At 38.6% G+C, this 24,602-nt stretch overlaps 2 protein-coding genes across 6 annotated transcripts in view; one reads left to right on the forward strand and one right to left on the reverse strand.

The window, feature by feature from the left end:
• LOC114569497 (uncharacterized) lies at positions 1 to 5,952 on the reverse strand. 5 transcript variants are annotated; one of them, XM_028599343.1, is made up of 6 exons: positions 5,874 to 5,952; positions 4,435 to 4,467; positions 2,715 to 2,878; positions 2,464 to 2,634; positions 1,578 to 1,770; positions 1 to 143 (listed from the first exon to the last, which is right to left on the reverse strand). In XM_028599343.1, exons 2-6 carry the CDS (start codon positions 4,451 to 4,453, stop codon positions 31 to 33), a joined length of 660 nt encoding a protein of 219 aa, XP_028455144.1. In that variant the 5' UTR covers positions 4,454 to 4,467; positions 5,874 to 5,952; the 3' UTR covers positions 1 to 30. The 5 variants fall into 5 exon arrangements, with proteins under 5 accessions (XP_028455144.1, XP_028455147.1, XP_028455145.1 ...); XM_028599346.1 differs by having other exon boundaries at positions 2,715 to 2,982; XM_028599344.1 differs by lacking the exon at positions 5,874 to 5,952 and adding an exon at positions 5,785 to 5,842.
• Positions 5,307 to 24,602, forward strand: part of fus (FUS RNA binding protein) — a 22,821-nt gene continuing 3,525 nt past the window's right edge. Inside the window, exons 1-12 of the mRNA XM_028599342.1 lie at positions 5,307 to 5,472; positions 7,490 to 7,514; positions 8,929 to 9,107; positions 10,974 to 11,136; positions 11,560 to 11,783; positions 12,234 to 12,435; positions 16,599 to 16,633; positions 20,389 to 20,430; positions 20,587 to 20,696; positions 21,586 to 21,715; positions 22,512 to 22,613; positions 23,131 to 23,290. Coding sequence (XP_028455143.1) covers positions 5,460 to 5,472; positions 7,490 to 7,514; positions 8,929 to 9,107; positions 10,974 to 11,136; positions 11,560 to 11,783; positions 12,234 to 12,435; positions 16,599 to 16,633; positions 20,389 to 20,430; positions 20,587 to 20,696; positions 21,586 to 21,715; positions 22,512 to 22,613; positions 23,131 to 23,290 — 1,385 coding nt within the window. The 5' untranslated portion in view covers positions 5,307 to 5,459. The remainder of the gene's footprint in view (positions 5,473 to 7,489; positions 7,515 to 8,928; positions 9,108 to 10,973; positions 11,137 to 11,559; positions 11,784 to 12,233; positions 12,436 to 16,598; positions 16,634 to 20,388; positions 20,431 to 20,586; positions 20,697 to 21,585; positions 21,716 to 22,511; positions 22,614 to 23,130; positions 23,291 to 24,602) is intronic.

Below are 24,602 nucleotides of genomic sequence, written 5' to 3' on the forward strand. Positions count from 1 at the left end.
TTGTGCAGTGTATAATTGTTGTAATGTGTGTCAGGAGAGTCTGAGTGAAGAGCAGTCTGTCTCCCAGCGCCTCGCTGCCCACAGCAGCTTGTCTCTGGACCGTCTCCTAGGCTCACCTGGACCGTTCGGGTGCCTCTGTTCACCTGAAGACAGGTTTTGTTCACATTGTATATTATTTAAATGTGATATTTTAAGGAAAAGCCATAAACAATCTGTTCTTATAGATCCAATGACCAGATGAGAGTATGTTTTTGCTAAACCAGAAAAATACACATATCTAGGTACTTCATCACTAATTTCGCTTTGCCAGACCCTCCTCCAAAGCACGCTGAAGGAGGGTCTGGCTACTCTACATAGCATTCGGGGATGGGAGGAAAACGTGCTCTGGTTTATTGAGATTTCTTTAAACCAATCAGAATCGTCATGGGTGGTACAAAATTCCGCACAGAGCCGCTGCAAAAAGTTGCGCGGGAGAAAACTCAGATTGGACAGATAGTCTAGCTAGCTGTCTGGATTTACCCTGCAGGGATCTGAGGAGCAGTTAACCAGAGTCCTCGGACATCCACCAAATTTAAAATTCCAACACAAAGAAAGCGGAAGGAAACGGAAAATACATGCATCCGGCTGAATTTCCTTCAGCACCGGAGCAATCGCGGAAGAGGAACGCAAAGGATATAGACTTCAGATACAGTATTAGGGGACCACTAAGGCCTATATAAAAGCATCCAAAAAGCAGCATGTCATAGGACCTTTAAATGAAGTGTTGCGGTTTCACACTGTGACCACTGGAGGACAGTGTGAATACACTCAGATGAGCTGTCAAGCTTTTATCATATACTACTTTCAAAATTAAAAAGTGAATCAAAAGACACCTCGATGTTTTTAACATTCTGATCACCACCAAGTATGTAAATAAAAGTGGACAAAACATTCACAAAGTGGTATTTTTTATTTATTGCAGGGCTGTTTGTTGCATTAAATTGCAGGGCTTCATAATGTTTTAATATTACTAGTGATGCATCCAAAGAATAATTATAATAATATTCATAGTATAAATATCTGTCTTATTCCAATTAAATAGCGTGTGAGTTGTAGTGAATAATCTTGTTTATTGTTCTCCGCTTTCAGACATGCAATGAACTGGAAATTGTACATGTCAGTATCATGTTTTAATTATTTAGGTGAAATGTAACCCATTCAATCAACCAAAATTTACATTTTCATCCGCCAGCCAAATGACTGTTCAGATTTCACCTAGCCGTTGTTTTTTTGGCTGGTGAGTAAAGCAAATCTACCAGCCACTTGCATATTTTACCAGCATTTGGCTGGTGGATGGTGGTGATAATGTTTAACCGTGTCACCCTGGGTGTCATGTTACCAGAATAGTAGTCCCAACCCAAATCATCTGTCTAACCTTCTCATTACACAAGTGATGCCAAGGCTGACACAGACTAGGTCAAGAGTCAAAAGCAATTTAATTTGTATTCTGATGTAGCTGGTTGAAATGGATTACATGGACTTTTGAAAGAAAGTGATAAATATTCACATGTACATTTATGCTGCAGAGTTCACCCTACCTGTCAGTATGTTGTGTTGGTGCCACTGTGTTGGTCTGCCACCAGCCAGTTGTGGCGAGCTGTCAGTTACTGGGGGTGTGTACCCTGCTTTGTAGGTGGTCCGAAAATCAGATGGATCCTGTGGGTTGGTTATCTCTCTGACGGCCTGGCCACTGCGATAACGAGCCCAGTTTTCCACCTTTGGGTCGGTTCTCTGGAGCAAGACGGAGGCACAGAAGGGTGTGAGGGACCAAAGGTGTTGTGTCTCTTAAAAAATGGGTTTTATTTACTGAATGAACTGATTGTGATGAATTAAGCCAAGATATTTAAAGGTCCATAGAAACACAACAACCCAATGGTCTTTATACATAAACAATTAAATAAGAGAAAGCCACTTCTCTGACCACTAGAGCTAACAAATAGAAAGACTGATACAGGGATGACAATGCTGGTCTTATTTGTCATCACTATACTTCGTTTTTGGTGTAACTTTATTGTTCATATCCATGTTTACTAGCTAGCAGTCTTCTTCATCCTGGCACATTGATGCATATATTGTTTGCAGCATGGAGCACCAGAGCCAATATTTAACATTTATTTAATCATATTAAAATATAAATATAATTTCAAGAGTGTCCTGGCTAAGCTAGGCACCAACAACAACAATGTATTACAGACAAACAACAAAAGACAAATACATTTTTTAAAAATGCCACAAAATCAGAAATAATCAGATTATAAAATGTCTTATAGAATCATATAAAATATTTAGTTATAGAAAGAACCTAAATACCACCTTCAAACAACCCCAAAGCTGTCAGAAACCATAAAGATGCATAAAAGGTATGCCTGGAGTGATTGTGATGTATTCCTGATGATGCAGTTTTGCATTTCACTGTAACCTTACCGGCGTGATGTGTTTGGGCCTGTGCACGTTTTTAGTGTGTGACTGCAGCGGACACTGCAGCGGTGTGGAGATGTTACTAAGATCCAGCTGGGTCCGATGCTGTGAGGGGAAGCTGGGATCTCTCAGATGGAAGATCAGAGGATGTCCGTCAGCCGACCTTCCAGAATAACTCTGACAAACATGAAGACACAAAATGATGAAAAGACTACTGAAAATGTATTCATCTGTCAGTTATTAACAGTGGGCTGCACCTGGTTGTGGGTGGTGGTGTAGCAGGGTGCTGTGTCACCCAAGTTTAGGGTGCTCTGATGCAGATGCCTTGATCTGGAGTTCTTTGCTTTCCCTCGACACTGCCAACCATGATGGGCCAACCTCTGGTCACCATTCATCAGACTGTTCATCTCGGCCAAAGCTTCTGAGGGTTTATTTGCTTGTCTGAATCATAGACTCTAAAAATGTTCTACTATGGTCTCTAATACAGTAGAGAAGGAAATGGGTGCACAGTTCCTACTTGAATCTCTTGAGAGAGAGAGAGAGAGCGAGAGAGATACATTATAAATATAAAAATGCTGTAAACTAAGAATGCTTTCAAAGATGGAAGTGTTAATAGTTTATTTTCATCAATTAACAAAATGCAGTGAATGAACAGAAGATAAATCTAAATCAAATCAATATTTGGTGTGACCACCTTTTGCCTTCAAGACAGCATCAATTCTTCTAGGTACACTTGCACAAAGTTTTTGAAGGAACTCAGCTGGTAGGTTGTTCCAAACATCTTGGAGAACTAACCACTCTCTTCATGTTATCTCATGTTATAAACCTGGCCAAATCTCCAATTCCATTTGCAGAAATGTAGACCCAAACTTGCAAGGAACCTCCACCATGGTTCACTGTTGCCTGCAGACACTCATTATTGCACCGCTCTACAACCCTTTGGCGAACAACCTGCCTTATGCTACAGCCAAATATTTCAATTTTTGACTCAACAGTTCCTATGTTTTCGTGTATAGTTGAGTTGCTTGGCCTTGTTTCAATGTCGGGGGTATGGCTTTTTGGCTGCAACTCTTCCATGAAGACCACTTCTGGACAGACTTCTCCGGACAGTAGATGGGTTTACCGGGTTCCCACTGGTTTCTGCCAGTTCTGAGCCGATGGCACTGCTGGACATCTCCCAATTTCGATTTCGATGTGTTTTTCAGCTGCTGCGCTAAGTTTCCTTGGCCAACCACTGCGTCTACGATCCTCAACGTTGCCCGTGTCTTTGTGCTTTTTCAAAAGACCTTGAACAGCACATCTTGAAACACCAGTCTGCTTTGAAAAATGTGTCTGGGAGAGACCTTGCTGATGCAGTATAACTACCTATATACTATAATTGATTGATCATACACCTGACTACAGTCCTACAAAATCCCTGACTTTTTGCAAGTACCTATAAGAATTTATGCTGGTTTGAAGGCAAAGGGTAGTAACACCAAATATTGATGTGATTTAGATTTTTCTTTTGTTCGCTCACTTTGCATTTTGTAAATTGATACAAATAAACAATCATTATTTATATTTTTATTTTATTATAGTTTACAGCATTTTTTCATACCTGCCTAAGACTTTTGCACAGTACTATCTTAAAAAGATTCAGTTAATTCACTGACATACACCTGTTTCTGTGATCAATCTTAAGTTAAGCACAAAGGTGGTGTCTTTAATCTTACCATATTCTCTAAATATGTTGCACTCAGTCATTGACAACTGAGTGAAATGCTGACATATAATATATCTATAATCAAAGCTTTACAGATATGAATCAATAGAAATCAAATCACAGAGATCAGTGGCTGTCTTCGAATGCAACATTTGAAAGTCAAAATGAAATCCGTTTTGAAATATCTAACAGAGCAAAAAAATAAAGAGCACAATAAAGAAATTAGGTGAATCAATTATGATACCTTCATCGTCTGCTGTGTTGTTACTTACCAGATAAGTCAGGCTGCATCTGTGGAAACTTTGCTGTCATGGTGACAAGAAAACAACAAAGCTGCAGTGTGAATTTACACCATTCAAACATACACATTATAAATGAGTCCAAGTTTACTTTTGAAGTGTCTGTTAATCAGTCATACCCTCAAAACATTGTCATTCTGGAAGACTGCATTGTTTTTTCTTATTGGAAAATCTATATATAGGTACTCATTAACAGTGGTGGAAAATAACATTTAACAATAAAAGTACATTTACTAATGTACTTTGTTACAATTTTGAGGTACACAAACTGTCCTTGAGTAGATCAATTTTCTGTTACTTAATACTTCTGCTCCACCATATTACAGAGGAAAATTACCAGATATAATAACTAGTTAGTTACTCAGATTAAGATTGAACATAAAAATGATCAGATTATAAAATATGATGCATTGCCATTGAATAAAGTAACCAATAGTATATTATAAAGCATGTATAATAAACAAGATAAATGTTTCAATGTTAATGCATCAATAACAATAAAATAATAATAATCCAATAATATAAGTGTGTAACACTGACAGTGGTGATTCTGCATAAAGAGTACATATAGGCTACTTTTTCAATACCTTTTTTAGTTTATTTTCAATTACTTATATATATATATATATATATATATATATATATATATATATATATATATATATATTATATATTAATAGATGATAGATGGATAGATGGATAGATGAATAGATCGATAGATCGATAGAATTGTGCCATATAAATACATTTGCTTTGCCTAGTAATATCATTTTTTATATTATAAATAAATACATATTAAATTATACTATTTATTATTTGTTTGCTTGATGCTGCTGCTCGCCCCCTGCAGCCGCAAGAGGAACTGCAGGGTTGGACTGTGAAAGGGAAACCACATCATCAATATTCATCTCTCGGTCACCCTCCTCCTCCTAGGTTCGGTTAACAACACACTGTTTCTTTGGCTGTATTGAAGGTTAGGCTGTTTCTCGTTCGTCGAAATGGCGTCTAACGGTAAGAAAACCTTTCCCTTCTGTGCTTAGGTAAATAACGTTATCGATGTTTTAACAGTGAAGGTTAACAAGCTAACGTTTGTAACGTTAACGTTAGCTAGTGACAAGACGCCGGTTAGTGTTAAATGTTGGTTATAACGTGAGCTAGCTGCTAATGATATGTTTAAATTAACGTCACTGCTTAAAGACGTTTTTATTTTTAGATCACTCGGTTAGAATATCAAAGGACATCACCACATCGCTTCTCCGATCGGAAGAAGGCTAACTAACACTGACATAACTAGCTATGTGTTGTAACCGTAAAGCTAGGTACCATTTAGCTTAACAGGCTCCTTGCTTTTAGCAAGCTATTTCCCTTGTGCCCATGGAAGACCTATGCTGTGCCACTGGCCATGCACTGACCCAGTTTCAGAGGGCGGCCAAGATCATCATCATCATCTTATTTTTTTCTGTGCAAAATCTATCTCTGCCTCCAGATACAAATGGGCCCCCTTATATGAAAATATTAACTGGAATAGAGCATGGAGTAACCCACATAGGTTTTTAATTACAAACAAAGTAAAAGAAATACAATTTAAAATTCTTCACCTTTTTTACCCCTTTAACAAGATTATCTCTAAATTTATCCCTACCGTAGACGAAAAATGCAGCTTTTGCTTTATGGAAACAAAAACAATAGACCATTTATTCTATAGCTGTTCACATAGCTCATACATATAGATATACAAGGTTTCATTAATGGACAACTTGGCTCAAACATACATTTATCTAATTTTGATATCTTGTTTTACTTTTCTGACTCCAACTCCTCTGTACAATATATAGTCAACTTAATAATTTTGCTTGGAAAATTCTTTATTCATAAATCGAAATTTTTCAATGTCTTTAAACTTGACTTAAAAAATTATATAGATTGTATTTCTGGATTAGAGGGTAAATCAACATCAAAATGTATGCAATGCTTATCTGATTTAATTTTATAATTAATTTAACTGATATTTAATGTCTGATACTCTGGCTATGTACCTTTTTGTTATTATTTTTATTCTTTTTCTTTGTTATGTTTCTTATTTTTTATGAAAACATGTTCTGTAACGAAATGAGTTGTGTACTACAAGTTCAATCTATTTGTTTTGACAAATTGTAACAGAAATATTTTGCAATAAAAAAAAAAAAAAAAAAAAGCTCAGATCCTTTAGCTACTACAATAAAAGTACTAATACCACACTGAAAATACCCCACTACAAGTACAAATCCTTAACGTTACTTAAGTAAATGTATGAAAGTATTATCATTGTGCAGTAAAATGTTCCCTGTCAGTGTTACTATTTATATATGATGTTTCTGGATTAATATTACTGTTGCATTAATGTGTGTGTTGCATTTGCTGCTGTAGAGCAATGCATCATATTCTAGAAGATCATCATATGTTTGTAAAGTAACTAAACTGTCAGACAAATGTAGTGGAGTAAAAAGTACAATGTTAACCTCCTGAGATGTAGTGGAGTAAATGTATAAAGTAGCAGAAAATGAAAATTCTCAAGTAAATTACAAGTAGTAGCCTACCTTAAGTAAATGTACTTTGGTACTTTCCAACACTTGTTAGATGTTTGTTTACACTTAATACATGTCTTTTTCTTATTAATAAAAAAACCCCCACAACAAACGGCATGTTTTAAAAAGCCGCTTGTCTAACAAATCAAATATTCTAATGGTTTCAGCTACTTTATTACACTGCTGGTTCATTTTTCATCTCACTGTATTTATGTGTTGGAAGATAATGCTATTATTTTAATAACTGGCATTATTATATTATTTCTGTTAGGTTAGACTGCAGCCCATATTTGCCAAACAGAAACCAGCATCACACTGATTTATTTGTACTATCTTTAAAATGTACTGTTATTGAGGGGAGATTCAAATGTGAAAGATGCTTCGTAGCATTTGGATCAGTACTATCAGATCTATACTGTTAAAATCTTTTGTTTTGATAACACTCAATGTTCTTTATTCCATAGATTATTCCCAAACATCTGGCCAGGGGTAAGTAATGTCTCAATCATAAACTAGAACCTTGGGGTCGGGACCAGATTTATTTAGTTTTTAAATTGATCATACTCTATATAATCTACATATATTACTAGGGGTGGGGGAAAAAATCGATACAGCATAGTATCGCGATATTTCTCGTGGCAATACTGTATCGATACAAAGGCGCCAAGTATCGATCTTTTATTATTTAAATTGCACATCAGAATTTAACTTTTTGGTAGTATAATAATAAAATCAATTGCTTATTCAGTCCACCAGATGGCGCTGTTTGTTTTCTGGTGAGGTCAGCGGGGTGACTGTCAGCGTGCAGGCGGATGTAGATAAAATAAACATGGCAGCGTCAGAGAAAGAAATCAGAAATGCACCATCTGCGTTTAAATCAAGTGTTTGGACTTTTTTCGGATTTTTTAACAAGGAGGGGACAACTGAGATGGATATGAGACATGGGATTTGCAAGGAGTGTCGTATGCAAATAAAATACTCAGGGAATACCACAAACATGAGGGCTCATCTCACACGCCACCATCCAGAGTTAGCGTTAGCCGAGGACGGTAAAGCTAATGCTAAACCAGCTCCGCCAAAAAACCAACCAACACTGGACACACTTAGCTTGACAAAGCTACCTCCCAATTCAGAGCGAGCTAAGAAAATAACTCAAGCCATCGCCTACTTCATGTGCAAAGACCTGCGTCCTTACAACGTTGTGGAAAATGAAGGATTTTGTCATTGCTAAAAACACCGGAACCAAGGTACGTGACTCCGTCGCGCCGTTTTTGTACTCATTTTAATTGTAAAAAATACCTGTAGTAGCACAGCAGTGCATACCTGTTGGTATTACAGTCTAGTCCACCTTAATTAAAAATGCAAACAGTTCAGTTTGCCAGGTGTATACAACATTTATAACATGTTCATTAAAGTGCTGGTTAGTTAGTCAGCTTGACAGTCACATTTTACAGCAATAAAATTCATGTGAGATGAACAAACAGATGTTGACAAAGTTTTCCTTTGGGGACATAATAATGAAGTTGGAAAAAAGGTAATAAATTGCAATATATTGCAGAATATCGCAATATGTTTAAAATCGCAATAATATCGTATCGTGACCTAAGTATCGTGATAATATCGTATCGTGGTACCTCTGGTGATTCCCACCCCTATATATTACCTATACTAGAAACACATATCATTTTTTGGGACATGAGAATCAGGTTGTAAATGTGTGTTAAACCAAGAAAATTATGAGGAAACCCTGAAATTAACAAAATAATTTAGGAAATCTCATCTGTATATACTTGGAAAATTATGGAAAAATGCCTACTATCATTGAATTACAGTTTTTAATCACTGTGTTAATGTTTGATGTGTGTGTGTGTGTTTTTTTTTTTTTTTTTTTAACCTCTTGCAGCTATGGGTCCTATGGTGGAGGTGGAGGTAGTGGAGGTGGTGGTGCTAACCAGGGCTATGGTCAGTCTTCTGGACAGAGCTACAGCCAGCAGGGCTACGGGGGCTACAACCAGAGCTCTGACAGCAGCCCCGGCTCTTACAGCCAGGGAGGATTTGGCAGCTATGGTCAATCCCAGTCAGGTAGAGGAAGACTCTCCAAAACCACACATTTTAGCAGTCACATATTGTGGTGTAGTTTAAAGGGGTGATAGAATGCAAAACCGATTATAGTTGAAAAATGACAGTTTGGTGGGTAAATAGGACATACATAGAACCTCAAAATCCCATTGACACCTCTTTCCTCTGCAAATCTCACAATTTGAAACTGCCTCTGAAAACGGGCAAATCTCAACAAGCCATCGAGTTGATGTCAACTCGGTGGCTCCTCATAATTTGGCTCTAGTCTCTATTCTTTGTCACACCCAAACATTTACATAGGCTACACAACTGACCTGAGATCAGGTAGTCTTCTGAATCTAGGTCGCGCAGATCTCTGCTATTCCATTACAAAATTCACTTGTGAAACTTTTTTTATGCAAGAAATCAACTATGTAAAGCTCAAATATGGGCCGTTTTATGAAAATTGATGGCTAATTGTAATGTGTGTCGGAGTTCAGCGGCCGGTGCTGCCTGGGTTGCAAAAATGCATTAAATTGAAATCGGACAAGTGTTAGCTAAGCTTTGTAAGACCTTTTTGGTAGCTGTGATATACATGCCGTGACAAAATTCAAAGTGTAAATATACTATAGTTATGCCAAAAGTGTAGCTAGCTAGCCGCTGTCTTTACCCATTGGATTGAAGGGGCACTAGCAGCTCTTATATTCACAAAATGCATTAAATTGAAATCGGACACAACTGTTAGCTTTATAAGGCAAGGCAAGGCAGCTTTATTTGTATAGCACATTTCAGCAACAGGGCAATTCAAAGTGCTTTACATAAAACATTAAAGAGCAGTTAGAAAACAATTAAAAACAATTTAAAAACATTAATAAACAAATTTAAAAACATTAAAAGACAAGAATAAAATTGATAGTGCAGTATAAGAATAAAAGTTACAGTGCAGTATAAAAAATTAAAGTTAATAAAATAAATTATTTAAAGAAAAGTAACATCAAAAAGATAGGTCTTTAGCTTAGATTTAAAAGAACTGAGAGTTGCAGCGGACCTACAGGTTTCTGGGAGTTTGTTCCAAATATGTGGAGCATAATATAAGTTGTGGAACTTGTAATATAAGTGGCGTGACGAAATTCAAACTGTAAATATACTATAGTTATGCCGAAAGTGTAGCTAGCTAACCGCGATCTTTTCCCATTGTATTGAATGGAACACATAGCTAGCTAGCTGCTCCTCCTAACAAGACCCCTCACGTTCACAAAAACGCCTTAATTTGAAATCGGACACAACTGTTAGCTTTGTAAGACCTTGGGGGAGCTGTGATATAAGTGCTGTGACGAAATTCATACTGTAAATATATTATAGCTATGCCGGCAGCTGCCCAGCTCCGCAGAGCCCCGGTAGTGCAATAATCCATAAATGGTGACTTTGCCCTGGGTATGGAGCCCAGCATTCTGCTGCTTTCTCGTCAGACTGTGTGGAGCTCCTAAAGTCCGACACGTCTTACCAAATTTACAATTAGCCATCAATTTTTTGTAAAACTTCAGCTTTATATAGTTGATTTCTCGCATAAAAAAGTCTCAGAAGTGAATTTGGTAATGAAACGTTGCAGTGTCTGAAATATGAGACCTACTGTCTCGTCTCCAATGTGTGTGTATGGGGATTCGCTCAACCATCTAAATATTCATGAGCATACCATATTTGGAAGAAAATCTCTTGTTAGAAATAGGGCCAAAACACAGGGATGCAAGGGCCAGTAAAATATCAACCAGGCTATTTTCAGCCCATCAGTGTTACATACCCTATTAGGATACCATAAGGAACAGTGTGAAATACCCTATATAATCATTCTATCACCCTTTAACTTTAACTTCTCCTCTGTTCTCCCTGTAGGATACAATTCTCCACCCTCTAACCAGGGTGGTGGTGGTGGTTATAATCAGTCCTATAGCCCTGGAGGCTATAACAGCAACCCGCCCTCCAACATGAGCTACAACCAGCAGTCATCCTTCTCTGGGTACAGCCAGCAGCAGCCTCCTTCTTCATCCTCCGCAGGGTATGACACCATCAGCTTTTGCATCTCTACTCTATTTTTACAAACTTTAGCCACGTTTGTGCAGGAAGTTTCTGCTTTTAAGCATCCTCTTCATCCTGGGTTAAGCATATATATCACCATATTAAAAACCCTGTTAAATATGCAGTTAGGCTGCAGCTAAGACGGCTCACAGTCAAAACATCCTTTCTGACATGTAAGTTTCCAGGTCCACAATAGTCTGATATCTCTGTGAAACTGATAGAAAGATTGATCATTGTAAATAGAGCTTAAACAATCACTATGCAGGTGTCTTGTGGTTTAAGAAAAGTTTGGTAACCACCAGTTTAAGTTTCTACTCCAGCAAGCTTTGGTGCCACAGTTATGTAACCTTGGTGGAGGTGTTTTTTTGCTTTTTAATGCCTCTTTTCTCCCAACCTTCAACAGCTATGAAGGTAACCCACAGGCCTCTGGCTACAACCAGCCACCGAGCAGTGGACAGAGTGGAGGTGGTTATGGCAGCAGTGGAGGTCAGACTGGTGGCTATGGGGGCAGCGGCAGCCACCAACAATCATCCCAACACGGAGGAGGTCACTACAACCAGCCTCCGAGCTACAACTCGCCCCCTCCGCAGAGCTACAGTCAGCAGAGCCAGTATGGTCAAGGTGGAGGTAAGGGATGAGTTTATATTAATTTTTTTTTTTTTTCAAGTGAAATAAAGTTAACATGAATTCAACAGGGGACAAAGTTTGACATGACACACACATTTTACTGCTCAGGAATCGTCCACGGACCTCTCTAACAGCTTTTATAGGGACAGTTTCTTTTAGTAGAAAAGTAGTTCCAAAGAAAACGGTTTACAGTGAGATCTGTGGGTTATTGTTTTTGGAAAAACACATTGCTTTTGGGTTTTTCAAATTTCATTTTTTCAGTAGTTTGAGCACAAATTCCATTCACCTCCACATGTCCACAGTGTCCCATAGCCACAAAGTTTTCTAGAGTGAATTGGATACAAATAAATCAAACATTTTGTTTTTATAATATAGTGTTGACATTTAGAGTGTGTGAAGTGCACTCAAACGGGTCAATCTGTTGAGATCTGATTGTCTCAACTCTCTCAGGATATGGAGACGAAAGCCCACCGATGAGCGGAGGCGGAGGAGGAGGTGGAGGGTACCCTGGTCCCGATGGAGGTTACGGAGGTCAGGATGGCCGCGGTGGCAGGGGACGTGGGGGTGGATTTGGAGGTCGTGGTGGTGGCGGATATGATCGCGGTTTTGACCGAGGTGGCCGAGGTGGTCCAAGAGGAAGAGGAGGCATGGGGTGAGTGTTTAAAAAATCATCCAGTGCCCATGTTGTCAGTCCTGTCTAGTGTAGTAGGTCTCCTGGACTCATGAAAGCACACTGAATCTACAGTGATGCATGTAAATGTTTCCTCTCCTGGGGTTACATGTGGAACTATGTCAAGGAATATAAAATAGAAGAGAGAGTGCTGTTCCAGTGCTGTTGTTGCTACATGCTAAAGCAACTGAGAGGTGCTGTGTCAAATTTTCCCTGCCACTTACTTTTGAGGAAATTGAGTCTTAGGGATTCTTAAATTGCCACAAAGCAGTTGCTATGTTTTCAGTTTGCAGTGACAACTGCAAGGATCTTGGTTTGTTCTCAGATCTGTGTGCCATACATGTACTCTCTTAGGTAAAAACATACCTGATTAAAAGTTAATCTGTGTTTCATAGCATCTCCCTGAGTTAAACTGAGGACAGATACAGTTAAAGTCCTGTGCTGCAACTCTGGGAAATAACTAAAATAATATAATAAAATCGTTTCTGATCTATTACCAAATTATACCAGGGCAAGAATTACTAATATCGATCTTGATACTTCTTATTAGCTGCTACTGTACTCTGACAGACGGAGAAGCAATGTGTCAATACATTTTCATTCAGATGGCATTTCTTTGTACTCTGTTAATTACTTAAACAAATGCATGTTAAAACACAAGAGCATTTAAATGACAAATATGTTAATTGTGTGAATTCTCTGAACTAGCACGGTGTTCGCTGCACACATGCACACGGAGAGTGCATGCACTAAGAAGAGTGTTTATCTTCCCAGAGCGTGATCTAACATTAGACAGATCAATTTTTTTTTTATTACTAATATTGCTTCTAAAAACTCAGAACAGGGCTTAGTTTTGGTGGTATGGTATCGATCCAACCACCTAACACAAACCAATCATTGCTGCGATGCTGTGGTTATGATAGAAATCAATATCTGAATTCTGTCTATTAATACTAACATTTCAACATGGCATCATGACTTTGCGTAGACATACATGCCACTTTCCTGAAGCCAAATGGTGTGTTATCTGTACGCATTTTGAGCTATCCACGTGTATGTCTACACTGTATACAGCAGATGTAAACATACATACCACGTGGCGCCGCCATGGTATGTATTTATTAACCCAAAAAACGACAAAAACATGACGGTGACCAACGTCACACGCTTAGGAAAACAAACTGGAAAGAAACATTGGGGAAGGCTTAACAAAAAAAAAACAATGGTTGAAAAACGCCACACGTGATCCCTCTTCTAGGTGAAAGTCCTGTGTTTCACCCATCCACCACCCCAACCACCCTCCGCGGACTTACGTCCTTTCATACTACTCGCTACGGCAAAAAGTCACACATTGATAAACACGCTTATGCGTCTTGATAACATGCCAAAATGGCATAAGAATTGAGATCAGTCTGAACATTTTTACAATAAAATATATATAGTGTAACGAAAAGAAAATAATTGTGCTGTTCATGCAATGAACTGTGCTCCCCTGTTATACATTTTAATTCGGGAAAAAATCTAACTGTGTGTAAAGCACAACCTTCAGTTACTCATGTTGGGATTGTTTTTTTTTCGGTTCGCTATAAATTTAATAAAATTAACGATTAATTTCAACGACAGAATTTTGTAAAACACCTCTGATGTGTTTGATCAGAAAACATAAAATGCCCAGAGCTCACAAAAGAAAATTGTACATGTTCAAAACATGGTTGCCGACAAACAGGTATATTATAATGACGAGTTGAGCTTGTAAACTGGGTGAAATTTCAGAGTTGACATCCTATCAAACGGGTTTGGATTTAAGGTCCTTGTGGCTGAATGCTGGTCAGAAAACATATTTTTAAAGTCTACGTTATAACCATTACCACCAAAAGCAAGAAGGCACTTGTGTGAAGTTGCAATGAACATGCCAGTGACTCGTTAATGATGGATCCTTGAATGAAAGTGCTACAACATGAACCAAGATAAATTGCTGTGTTGGGTCTGGCTGACCGTGGCTAACAGATTTAGGTTTGTTTGTCTGGCTTCATTTTCAACTGGTTTTATAATCTGTCCTGAGTGATCTGATCACAAGTGGATATCTCTAAGTACAGGTTGGAATGGACTCTGAACCCTTTGAGATTAGGGTTGGGTATCATTTTTTTTTCTTCTTCCAATACTGGTGCTAAATTGATACTTTTAAAACATTGGCGGTGCCTGAACCGATATAAAATCTATGTTATGTCTTGTTGCCTTTTCTTTTTTACGTGACTATAAACACAAAGAATTTGTACAGCAGACTCTGTGTAGACTATTCCACTACCAGTGGGATATCCAAACTGTTTTCATGTTCAGAGTTTTTAAAAGGACAACATTTCTGGTCCCAAACTTTCCATCATTATTACAGAAATTATGGTATGATCACACTCGACTCCGCATTACACGAAAGCCAGGTTATAAACAGAAATAGGAAACTCAATGTACCTTTTTAAATCTACAATTCTTTTGCTTGGAGGAAGTTCTGTTAAACACAAAAAGGGGAAAACTAGCATTGAAAACAGGTTGAGAATGAATTTGTGGTGGCTGTTTGTATGTAGCCCAGAAATGCAACACAAGCTACTTTTCAATTAGCAAAGTAGTTTGTCACTGCTCTCTAAACTGCATTTTCTGGGCAAACTTAAGAAAGATATAAATGTTATAAAAATATAAGTTATGGCTTTTATAAGTTTATAAAGTACAGAACAGAATCAAATCACTTTTTTTTTACAACAACAGTGAAGCTATGAAGCAGAAACTGGTATGGTAAGTTGATGTTTTTGTTATAGAGGTTGCACTATATTTCATGTACTTTCTTGTTACTCATTGACAAATTAATTTGCCATTTCATTGTACATTGTGTTACCTATCACAGACTATATCTCGATTTCCTTCCCCACCATTACAATATCTGGAACTCAATCCCCAATGCGTCATCACAGATTCCTTTAAGTAGGCCTATGACACTGGGCACTAATAGAATAGAATTCCATGTCACGAAATTAGGTAGATTTCGGCTGATATCCTCCTGTGTTGTTCAACAAAAGCACAGGTAAATCATGACATATTTTTATATTTACGTATTGATGAGATTAAATGTTTTTTGAGTGATCTTGGTTTAAGATTTGAGAATGGAGGAACATGTAAGTGTGAGTAAAAAAGAAGTGACTAGTGCTTGTGTCCTACCACACTAGCTGTGACATCTTGGTATAATGAAATGTCTGTAATGTTTATAAAAGGCACAAACTGTTAGGTGTTTAAGTGTAAACTAACTGCAGACGTATAATTCTAAGAAAGACAAATTTGCCCACAACACAAAAAACAATTAATTTGATATTTTAGATTTTTCCTCTACATATTGGAAGTTGGCCCGTAAGCTTTGACACTCTGAAGTCCAAAGCCAATATGGTGTTCTTCCTGCTCCTGAGTGTCTTTTTGTCTGCAACAACTTGCAAAAATGGCACGTAAGCTGTGGTCTTTACACATGCTGCACAGACACACTACACTACAATACATTACCATTCCCTGCCTTTCTTACCTGTTACCACCACCTTCCCTACCAGCCCCCACTGTGTCATACTCTGCTTTAATCAATCTTTGAATCTTCTCCTAGGCTTTTACCTTCTCTCCAGGCTGGTTTTCTGCTCTTAAGCCATTATTTGGGAAATTGCAAAAAGGGGGAAGTCTACAGACAGTTAATAGTATTCTTGTAGGTAGAGGAAATAATGATTGAAAATGAAGAAAAAAAACACCCAACACCCATTCAGGGGTTAACAGTGTTAATGTTTGGGTTGGTTAATTGTTACAAAACCAAGTTATATGATGAAATAAAATGGGTGCATACAAGTCACTTAAAGACTTGATAGGACTTCAGGGTAAAACTGGCAAATGTCAGCTGCTTGTGAACATAGAATGACAAGGTCTTTAAACTGGCCTCTTGTCCTCAAGGTATATTCAAGAGACCCCGGACAAGGTTAAGTGGGGGGTCCAGTAGGACAAATGCCAACTGAAGAGGGGTGGGTTTAAGTGAGAGACTGTGAGAGTGAAGGTTACCCACAACCCGTTGAGAGCAATCGCTGTCAGCACCAGCCTTCAATGCGTGTCGTTTCTCTCTTCCTCCTCATCAGAATGGGCGATCGTGGAGGATTCAATAAGTTTGGTGGTAAGTGACAACAAAAAAAAAACACTTGAGCAAAAAGGTTTGTTGAGTTTGAGGAGTCAAAGGTAAAAGGAGGGAAGATCACTACACTTAAAGCATGAAGCAGGTGTGTGGTTTTTGAGGTAATCGAAGTACTTGGAGATGTACAATTTATACTACTAATCTGATTTATACAGAAAGATAAACACATGAACAGAATATGCGTAGCATACTGATGTTAAAAAAAACATAAATATGACAGGGGTTGTAAAACTTGACTTTTATGTTATTTCACCTAAGCAATATGCTACGCAAGGTAGTGTGATGCCTAATGTTTTCCATAGCACAGCTTCGCAGGTAAGAACCCTCAGTGTGCTTAGGTGTGGATAATAATCTCAGGCACTGTGAGTGTACTCATACTCTGTGAATGAAAGTGTCCAGCAGAGGGAGGTAAATGTCACATTATAGCTTTACATTAAGTTCTTCCTCCTCTGCTCTATGTTGGCCTTGGAATATTGATGGTGTTTGGATCTGATGGAAACCTTCACTGTTTGATGGGGTAGTGTGTCAAATCAACAGAAGGAAGTTTTATTTTTTTTTTTTTTTAAGAGATGAGAGTTTAATGATAAAAACTGGTTTCATTGCACAACTGTGGAACTTCGTCAAGCACCAGTAACTTGATATGGTACACGTGCTGTAAATGGAAGGAAAGTTTGGTTTCTCAGGAATTTGGTAATTCATTTGAAACAATAGATAAAGGTGGTATTAAAGCTTGGACTTCTTCTATTGTTTAGGTGAACTTTAGGCTCACTCTCAGGTCTGTGGTGGGGACAGAGAGATACTTGGCATTTACATTATCTAGCTTGAAGTTGCTTTTATTGATGTATTAATTTTTATTATTATAAAGCAGCAGAGTGGATGCAGGTGCATTAGTGCCAGTGACATCTACAATAGTTATGTTAATGGTGATAACACGATGTGTTTCACCATCAAAAATACAATGTTTACCAGAGGCAGTGGATTTTGTATGTTTTAATTCCAATATTTAAGTAATATACTATAGTAGTAGTAGTAGTAGTAGTAGCAGTAGTAGTAATTTATTTTTCAAAGTGTCTTGCACCAAAAGGAGCCCAGCCCACATGGGCTTCCAATACACTAAAAACCTAACAAACAAGATCAATAACAAAAAAAAGAGCAAAAGAACAAATATAATACACCGAAATTCATGTCAAACTAAGTGCAACAAACAATGTCAAAGCAAATACACACAATCCTACTGCTTGGAAATTACAGCTATCAAAGAGGCACATTTAACACGCCCTCCCACACTGTTGGTAAGCATCTAACAAAATACTGAGGTAGGTCTGTAAACTGGTACTGAGGTCTGCATTCCTCAGACCTCAAAAAAAAATTCTGACATTCTGCAGACATTTGAAGGAGAAGCATGTGTCTGAGAATGTGATATAATGGACAATAGAACAAAAAGTGTCTCTCCCAGATCCCACAGATGGCACTTGCTATTCTAATCTGGAATTAAGTGGAAGAGTCCTAGTATAAATAAGCCTATACTACATGGATTATGTAATAATAATTATTATGTAGTTGAAGTGCAGCAGGGTCCAGTATTGGAAACAAATTCTGTGCAGTTGGAATTTTAAATTGCACTAACGAAGTTGATTAAGAGGTTTTTGATTTGTTGCATACACCAACAATATGTGTAGTGAATAGTAATTAGAAAAAATAATAATAAAAATTCAACTATAAAATGCTACATTTAATTTAGTATAAAATATGTTCATATTAGCCACGTGTCTAGGTGGGCTGAGCAGTTTGCTCAATGTATAAAATGTGAGCTGTAGACACAGTATGTCACAGTTGTGAGGCAAAGTATGCCATGAAATGTACACGCTCAAGTGCATATATGCAAATGTTCAAAGGCTTCACAAAGGTCAATGTGTGGCCGAGGATATCCAGAGGTCAGAGTTCATTGTCCTGGTCTGAGAAAAGATGGTTTCTCTGACTCTGTGTGGGCTACAGAAGAGTTTATCTGAGTGTAGGAGCTGGAATAGTTTATTGCTTGGGTGGTGCAGATTGTTCATAATCCTACTAGCTGTGCTTCTGCACCTTCTGATCCGAGGGTCCACCACTTTCTGTAGGTCTCTAGGACCCCCCACTTAAGATGATCTTACTTTAAATAATAATATGAATCGGACAAAACAACAATACAAAGCTACAACATAATAACACACAGAAATAAAGACATACTGCTTGTAAGAGTAAAAACACTTTACAGCAACAACTCTAGTTTTGTAGTTGCAGTGTAAAGCATGCAAATTATGGGTGAAACATGCCATTGTAATCAAGAGATATATAAATTGTTGATTTGAAAAAAATAATCCATACAAAATAATTAGAAAGCATCTCATCATTTGTATACTTTATGTACAGTTGATTCTACATGAAATACATTTACCAATCACTGTCTCAAGTGAGATTGAGACTTGAAATCTTAGTTTTGCTGTTGACACTGATACCTGAACACATTAGTCATGGTGACATGGCGCTATCATGACAAAGGTGTGGAAGCTTTTGAAAGGGAGTTTTTTTTCATAAACCATAACGAGTCATCCACCAGTTGTGCCAAGTTTGGTCAATTTACTTATAAAACGTCAGTTATCAGCTTGGTAACCTCTGTTCGTGTTCACCTGGTTTCACGGTCACTTCTTGTCAGATTTGAAGTGGTTCAAAAGTTGTGTTGATGGAAGGGGTTTGGCTTTGGCTTCTTAATACAATTCTTAAAACAATACAAGTTTGTTTTAAAGAAGGAACATCTTAGTTTCACATACTCTGGTAAATCAAGCTGCCAATGACGCAGACTTCAGTCCATCTTCTAAAAGGTGACAGGACTTTACACACCAAAGAATGTCTTAAGGTGTTTCAGTTGACCCCTGAAAACTTCAACTTTGGAAGTTGGTTTTCTGAATGGGTAAAGTGTGTGTAACTGTTGTACTAAATAACAAAGCGCTTTGAAATCCTTCTTTGAATGACGAACATGGTGTTCTTACTCTGAAGATGTATGTTGGGGGCAATTTCCAAGAATCCTTTGTGAAGCTGTGTAAAAAATATGGTAGACAAAGGAATAAATGAGAGAATGACAAACGACCGTGTCAGTTTAAGGTCTACACTCAATAAGGGCATTGTGTTGCAATATGTTGGACTTGGTTACAAAAGTTGGTAATGTCTGTGTGAAAGGAAATTGCTCATAGTTTGTCAAGAAACGCATCAACACAAAGGTTTGGGTTGTTTTAAATATCAAATTCAATTCAATTCACAAGGCTGTGTTTACGCAACAAACAACCCAACCAATTAAAATGATATGCTGTGACAGGTATGGTGGTTATTCCGATGCACAAAATCAACTTGAAGGCAGTATTTCTATAATGTGCACAATCTTGTTTTGGGCACTTGTTTGTGAGACTTCAAGATAACATCAGATACTTTCTCTGCGTGCAAGTGGTAATCTTGAAAGATGGTATGAAATAATGACACTGTTGAAAGACAGGGTGGTAAAAAGTTTGTTTTATTTATGACAAATTATGCTGTACAGGCTGTCCATGGTAAGCTCCTTTTAGAGAATAGATCTACATACCAAGTGGCTAGAAGCTTAATACTTACTGTTTTGATGGGAACAAGGAGAGAAGTTACACTGTGTGAGTTGTTTATGTAGTTTATCATTTATTCATTTCCACAATTAATTTCAGTTGTTTTGCCCTCTCAAGGACCAAGAGAGCCGGGACATGGACATGGAGGACCCAGCTTCAGTAAGTTTTGTTGTTTTTCCACTCCACACCGGATATTATAGAACCATCCTCACATCTCTCACCATCTTATGTGACATCTGTCCTGTTCCCTGTTCCCTATTCCCTGTTCGCCTCTTGTTGATTTTCTGAACATCTCTACCTGTTATTTTCCAACAGTGCAAGACCAGGATAACTCTGACAATAACACTATCTTCGTGCAAGGCCTGGGAGACGACTACACTGTTGAATCAGTGGCAGACTTTTTTAAGCAGATTGGGATCATTAAGGTAGTGTATGTTATCGTAAAAGTGTAGTGACAGACTGTACAGTAGAAGGAGGTAGGGTGGTCCTTCAGTGGCATAAATGATATTGGAGCCTTGTTCCTGGGATCAGTTGGAATTATGTCATTTCAAAATTAGAAACGTTTTATCAACATTTGATGTTGGCTTTGGACAAATTTGAAGAATAGAATAAAAATAAAAATTCTTAGCATAAAAGCTCAAATTGTGACAGCACAATTAATTAGACCAGAGATCTTCAATAGGGGGTCCTCAGAGTTACTCCAGGGGGGCCGCCAAGTTATTGTTTGCTAATTTTATGAATTTCTTTCTTTGATTAAAATGTCTGGAAATATACATTAACATGAAACACGGTGCCTTCCCCATGTATGTTTTGCATTAAAATATAAGGTATGAATGTCCATCCATCCACCCAGTTTAATATGCAGCTCAGTTTAATACAATATACAGTTGGGGGGTCCCAGCTCTGTCTCTCTTTCAGCTAAGGGGTCCTTGGCCTAAAAATACGTTAAGGACCCCTGAATGAGACTATGAGACTGCTTCCAGGAAAGTGGGAAACGCTAACAAGTACAGATTTAATCATTACTGAAAAGGAGGCTGATGAATTAGTGCAATGTGTGTTTGATTGCTTTTTTAACTTGGTGTGTGAATGTCGTGTCTCAGAAAGCTTGAAACTGATCAAATTCAACTTCAAAACTTGATGTAAAATTTTAAACTTTTGAAATTTTGATTTTATACAATCACATACATGACAGTTCATGTCAGCTCAAATTTGACACCTTTTTGAAACTAGATTATTATTGTTTTTGTCTCTAGATATTAGGTCATATGACCTAATTAAATCACTGCATTGTCCCTATCTCGTTTATGCTCTTAGATCAACAAGAAGACTGGCCTTCCCATGATCAACCTGTACACAGACCGAGAGACAGGGAAGCTGAAGGGGGAGGCCACTGTGTCCTTTGATGACCCCCCCTCAGCTAAGGCTGCCATCGACTGGTTTGATGGTGACTCATAACTTTTAATGTTTAGTCCTTGACCGCTTCGATAAGTCAGACAGGGCAGCATTATATTTTCAATAAGGTTGCAGTTAGGAATGTAATGGAGGAAGTGTATTCAGCAGTACTTTGGTTTTAATATGAGAATGTGGAACATAGGGAGTCTAGAGATAGACCGCAGAGAAGTGGACTGTGCAGCAAGAGTGGGTTGAAATCTTTATTATTATTCGGCGGTTTCAATACTTTTTTTTTCCACCTTAGAAACTGATTGGAATCTGTTGTAACTGTCTTGATCTTTCTGTTTGTCTTGTATTGTGTTTAAAGCTTTAGTGCGTAACTTTTTGATATTAGTGAATGTCCGTTACATACAAGCTGTTGCCAAATGAGTTGCTACAAAGCTAATTAAGACTATCAGCTCCACACAACTCTCTCTGGAATTCTCAGTATGGCTACTGTATGTTCAGAAGATTGTGTCGTTCGGCGACTTTCCCGCACAGAAACTCGAGTGAAGATAACTACCTCTTATGAAGATTCCATCATGTTTTTTTAATCCTCCATGTCCTCCTTGGCTACTAGCAACTGCGTGGAGGAAGGGTGGGGGGTGGTGCGCGGTCACAGAAGGATTGTATCATGTGGACACACCGACAATTTTGTTGTCTTTACTTAGAATTCCTCATGGGGGAGACAGACCACGCACTATAGCTTCAATTCTGTGCTTGTCTTTCATCCATTTTGGGATTTAAAGCATGTCGATTTCTTGACTCAGATGTCTTAAGGATGACGTCTGTCTGTTTTTCATTAACAGGTAAGGACTTCAATGGAAATCCTATCAAGGTGTCTTTTGCCACCCGCAGAGCCGACTTCGGAGGCCGAGGTGGCATGAGGGGAGGCCGAGGAGGACGAGGAGGCGAGTCTGTTTTTATTAGATTAAAATTAGATTTCTTTTTTAAGTTAGCAGTATGATGTTTTTTTTTTTTTATAAGTCCTGTTTCATTTAAGACAAATTAAGATTGAAATTGCAAAACAATCTCACCACCAGGTTCGTTTTGAGCTGCTCAGTAGCTTTCCATCATATCAAAAAATGACGACTGGGCAAACTTCATCTGCTGAGGTTCCTCAGCAGATGAAGTTTGCCCAGTCGTCATTTTTTAAGAACTTTAAGGACTTCTCGTTCATGTTGTCTTAACAGTAATGATTAAAAGTTCATTCATGACCTTGGAAACAGACTTTGACAAAGAAGTCTCACCACAAAGTCCATTTTCCAGCAGAAGTTTTAAGTCACAATCTTTGATAAAACGTTTTCCAATTGCTATTTCTACATTGATTTTTACACCTGCGAGGGAATGAACACCTGATCATGGCTGGGAAGCCTTCACTGTTACACTGACAGAAGATCTCCTGGTTTGGTTCTGTGCTCTGTGTAGGGCCAATGGGTCGTGGTGGATTCGGAGGGGGTCGAGGTGGAGGTTTCCCAGGAGGCAATGGAGGCAATGGAGGCAACGGAGGCAATGGAGGCAACGGGGGCAATGGGGGCGGTGGAGGAGGAGCACAACAGAGAGCCGGAGACTGGAAGTGTTCGAACCCGTAAGTTCAGGATTTATCTCTTCATGAGGGATGTGGATAATTCAATTTCAATTCAATTCAATTTTATTTATAGTATCAAATCATAACAAAAGTTATCTCGAGACACTTTACAGATAGAGTAGGTCTAGACCACACTCTATAAATTCCAAAACCCCAACAATTACAGTAATTCCCTCAAGAGCAAGCATTAGCAGTGGCTATTGCGACAGTGGCAAGAAAAAACTCCCTTTTAGGAAGAAACCTCGGCAGACCCAGACTCTTGGTAGGCGGTGTCTGACGGGCGATTTGGGGCGTGATGAACAGTGGTGATAACAGTCACATTAGAAGTCACATTGACTTGAAGGTTATCGTGGAAGTTCATGTCATAGCAGGGCACATCGTGTCATACTGAGTAGTGCAGTCTCCTATACCGGATCCTGACTACTCTGTGCGTATGAACATCACAGCAGGGCGTTGCGGGATGTAACGTGGGCGCTGCAGAGCACGGGTGGAGGCTGCGGATGCAGCAGGACGCAGCAGGATGCAGCCGGGAAATGCAGAGAATCGCAGAGCATAGCTCTGCGAAGAAGAAACATAAGGACTCCGGGGAGTAAACTCCCCAGAGCTAGATTAGTAACAAGCATTTCTGGGACAGGATGCATACAAAAGTAACAAGTAGAGATGAGAGAGCAGCTCAGTGTGTCTTAGGGAGGAAACAGCCTCCCGGCAGTCTAGAATTGTAATAGCATAACTTAAGAGAGGCAGGTTAAAGAGAGGTGCCTGGTCGGGCTAGAACTCCCCCAACCGGATCGGGCTGTACTGGCCTGCCTCCCTCTACTCTCGCTCGATTATTAATTATACAGTATAGAAAAACTGATGACTACGAGGAGAAGCAGTGGGCCGGGTTAGGTGGACGCTTCAACTCCTCGTCCCTAACTATAAGCTTTATCAAAGAGGAGGGTTTTCAGTTTACTCTTAAATGTGGTAACGGTGTCTGCCTCTCGAACCCCGACTGGGAGCTGGTTCCATAATACTGGAGCCTGATAGCTGAAGGCCCTGGCCCCCAGTCTACTTCCAGAGACTCTAGGAACCATAAGTAGCCCCGCATTCTGGGAGCGCAGTGCTCTAGTGGGACAATAAGGTACTATGAGCTCTTCTAAGTATGATGGTGCTTGACCATTTAGAGCTTTGTAAGTCAGGAGGAGGATTTTAAATTCAATCCTATATTTCACTGGAAGCCAATGCAGAGAAGCTAATACAGGAGAAATATGATCTCTTCTCTTAGTTCTCGTCAGAACACGTGCTGCAGCATTCTGGATCAGTTGGAGAGTCT

The sequence above is a fragment of the Perca flavescens genome, chromosome 15, assembly GCF_004354835.1.
Source record: "Perca flavescens isolate YP-PL-M2 chromosome 15, PFLA_1.0, whole genome shotgun sequence".
Lineage (NCBI taxonomy): Eukaryota > Metazoa > Chordata > Actinopteri > Perciformes > Percidae > Perca > Perca flavescens.

Bases quoted from the DNA above. Each gene is read 5' to 3' on its own strand.
- LOC114569497 (XM_028599343.1), bottom strand. The intron at 2,635-2,714 runs GTGCAGCCCACT...CATGTTTGTCAG, and splicing joins ACACCACCACCCACAACCAG to AGTTATTCTGGAAGGTCGGC. The intron at 1,771-2,463 runs GTAAGGTTACAG...GTCTTGCTCCAG, and splicing joins GGCCCAAACACATCACGCCG to AGAACCGACCCAAAGGTGGA.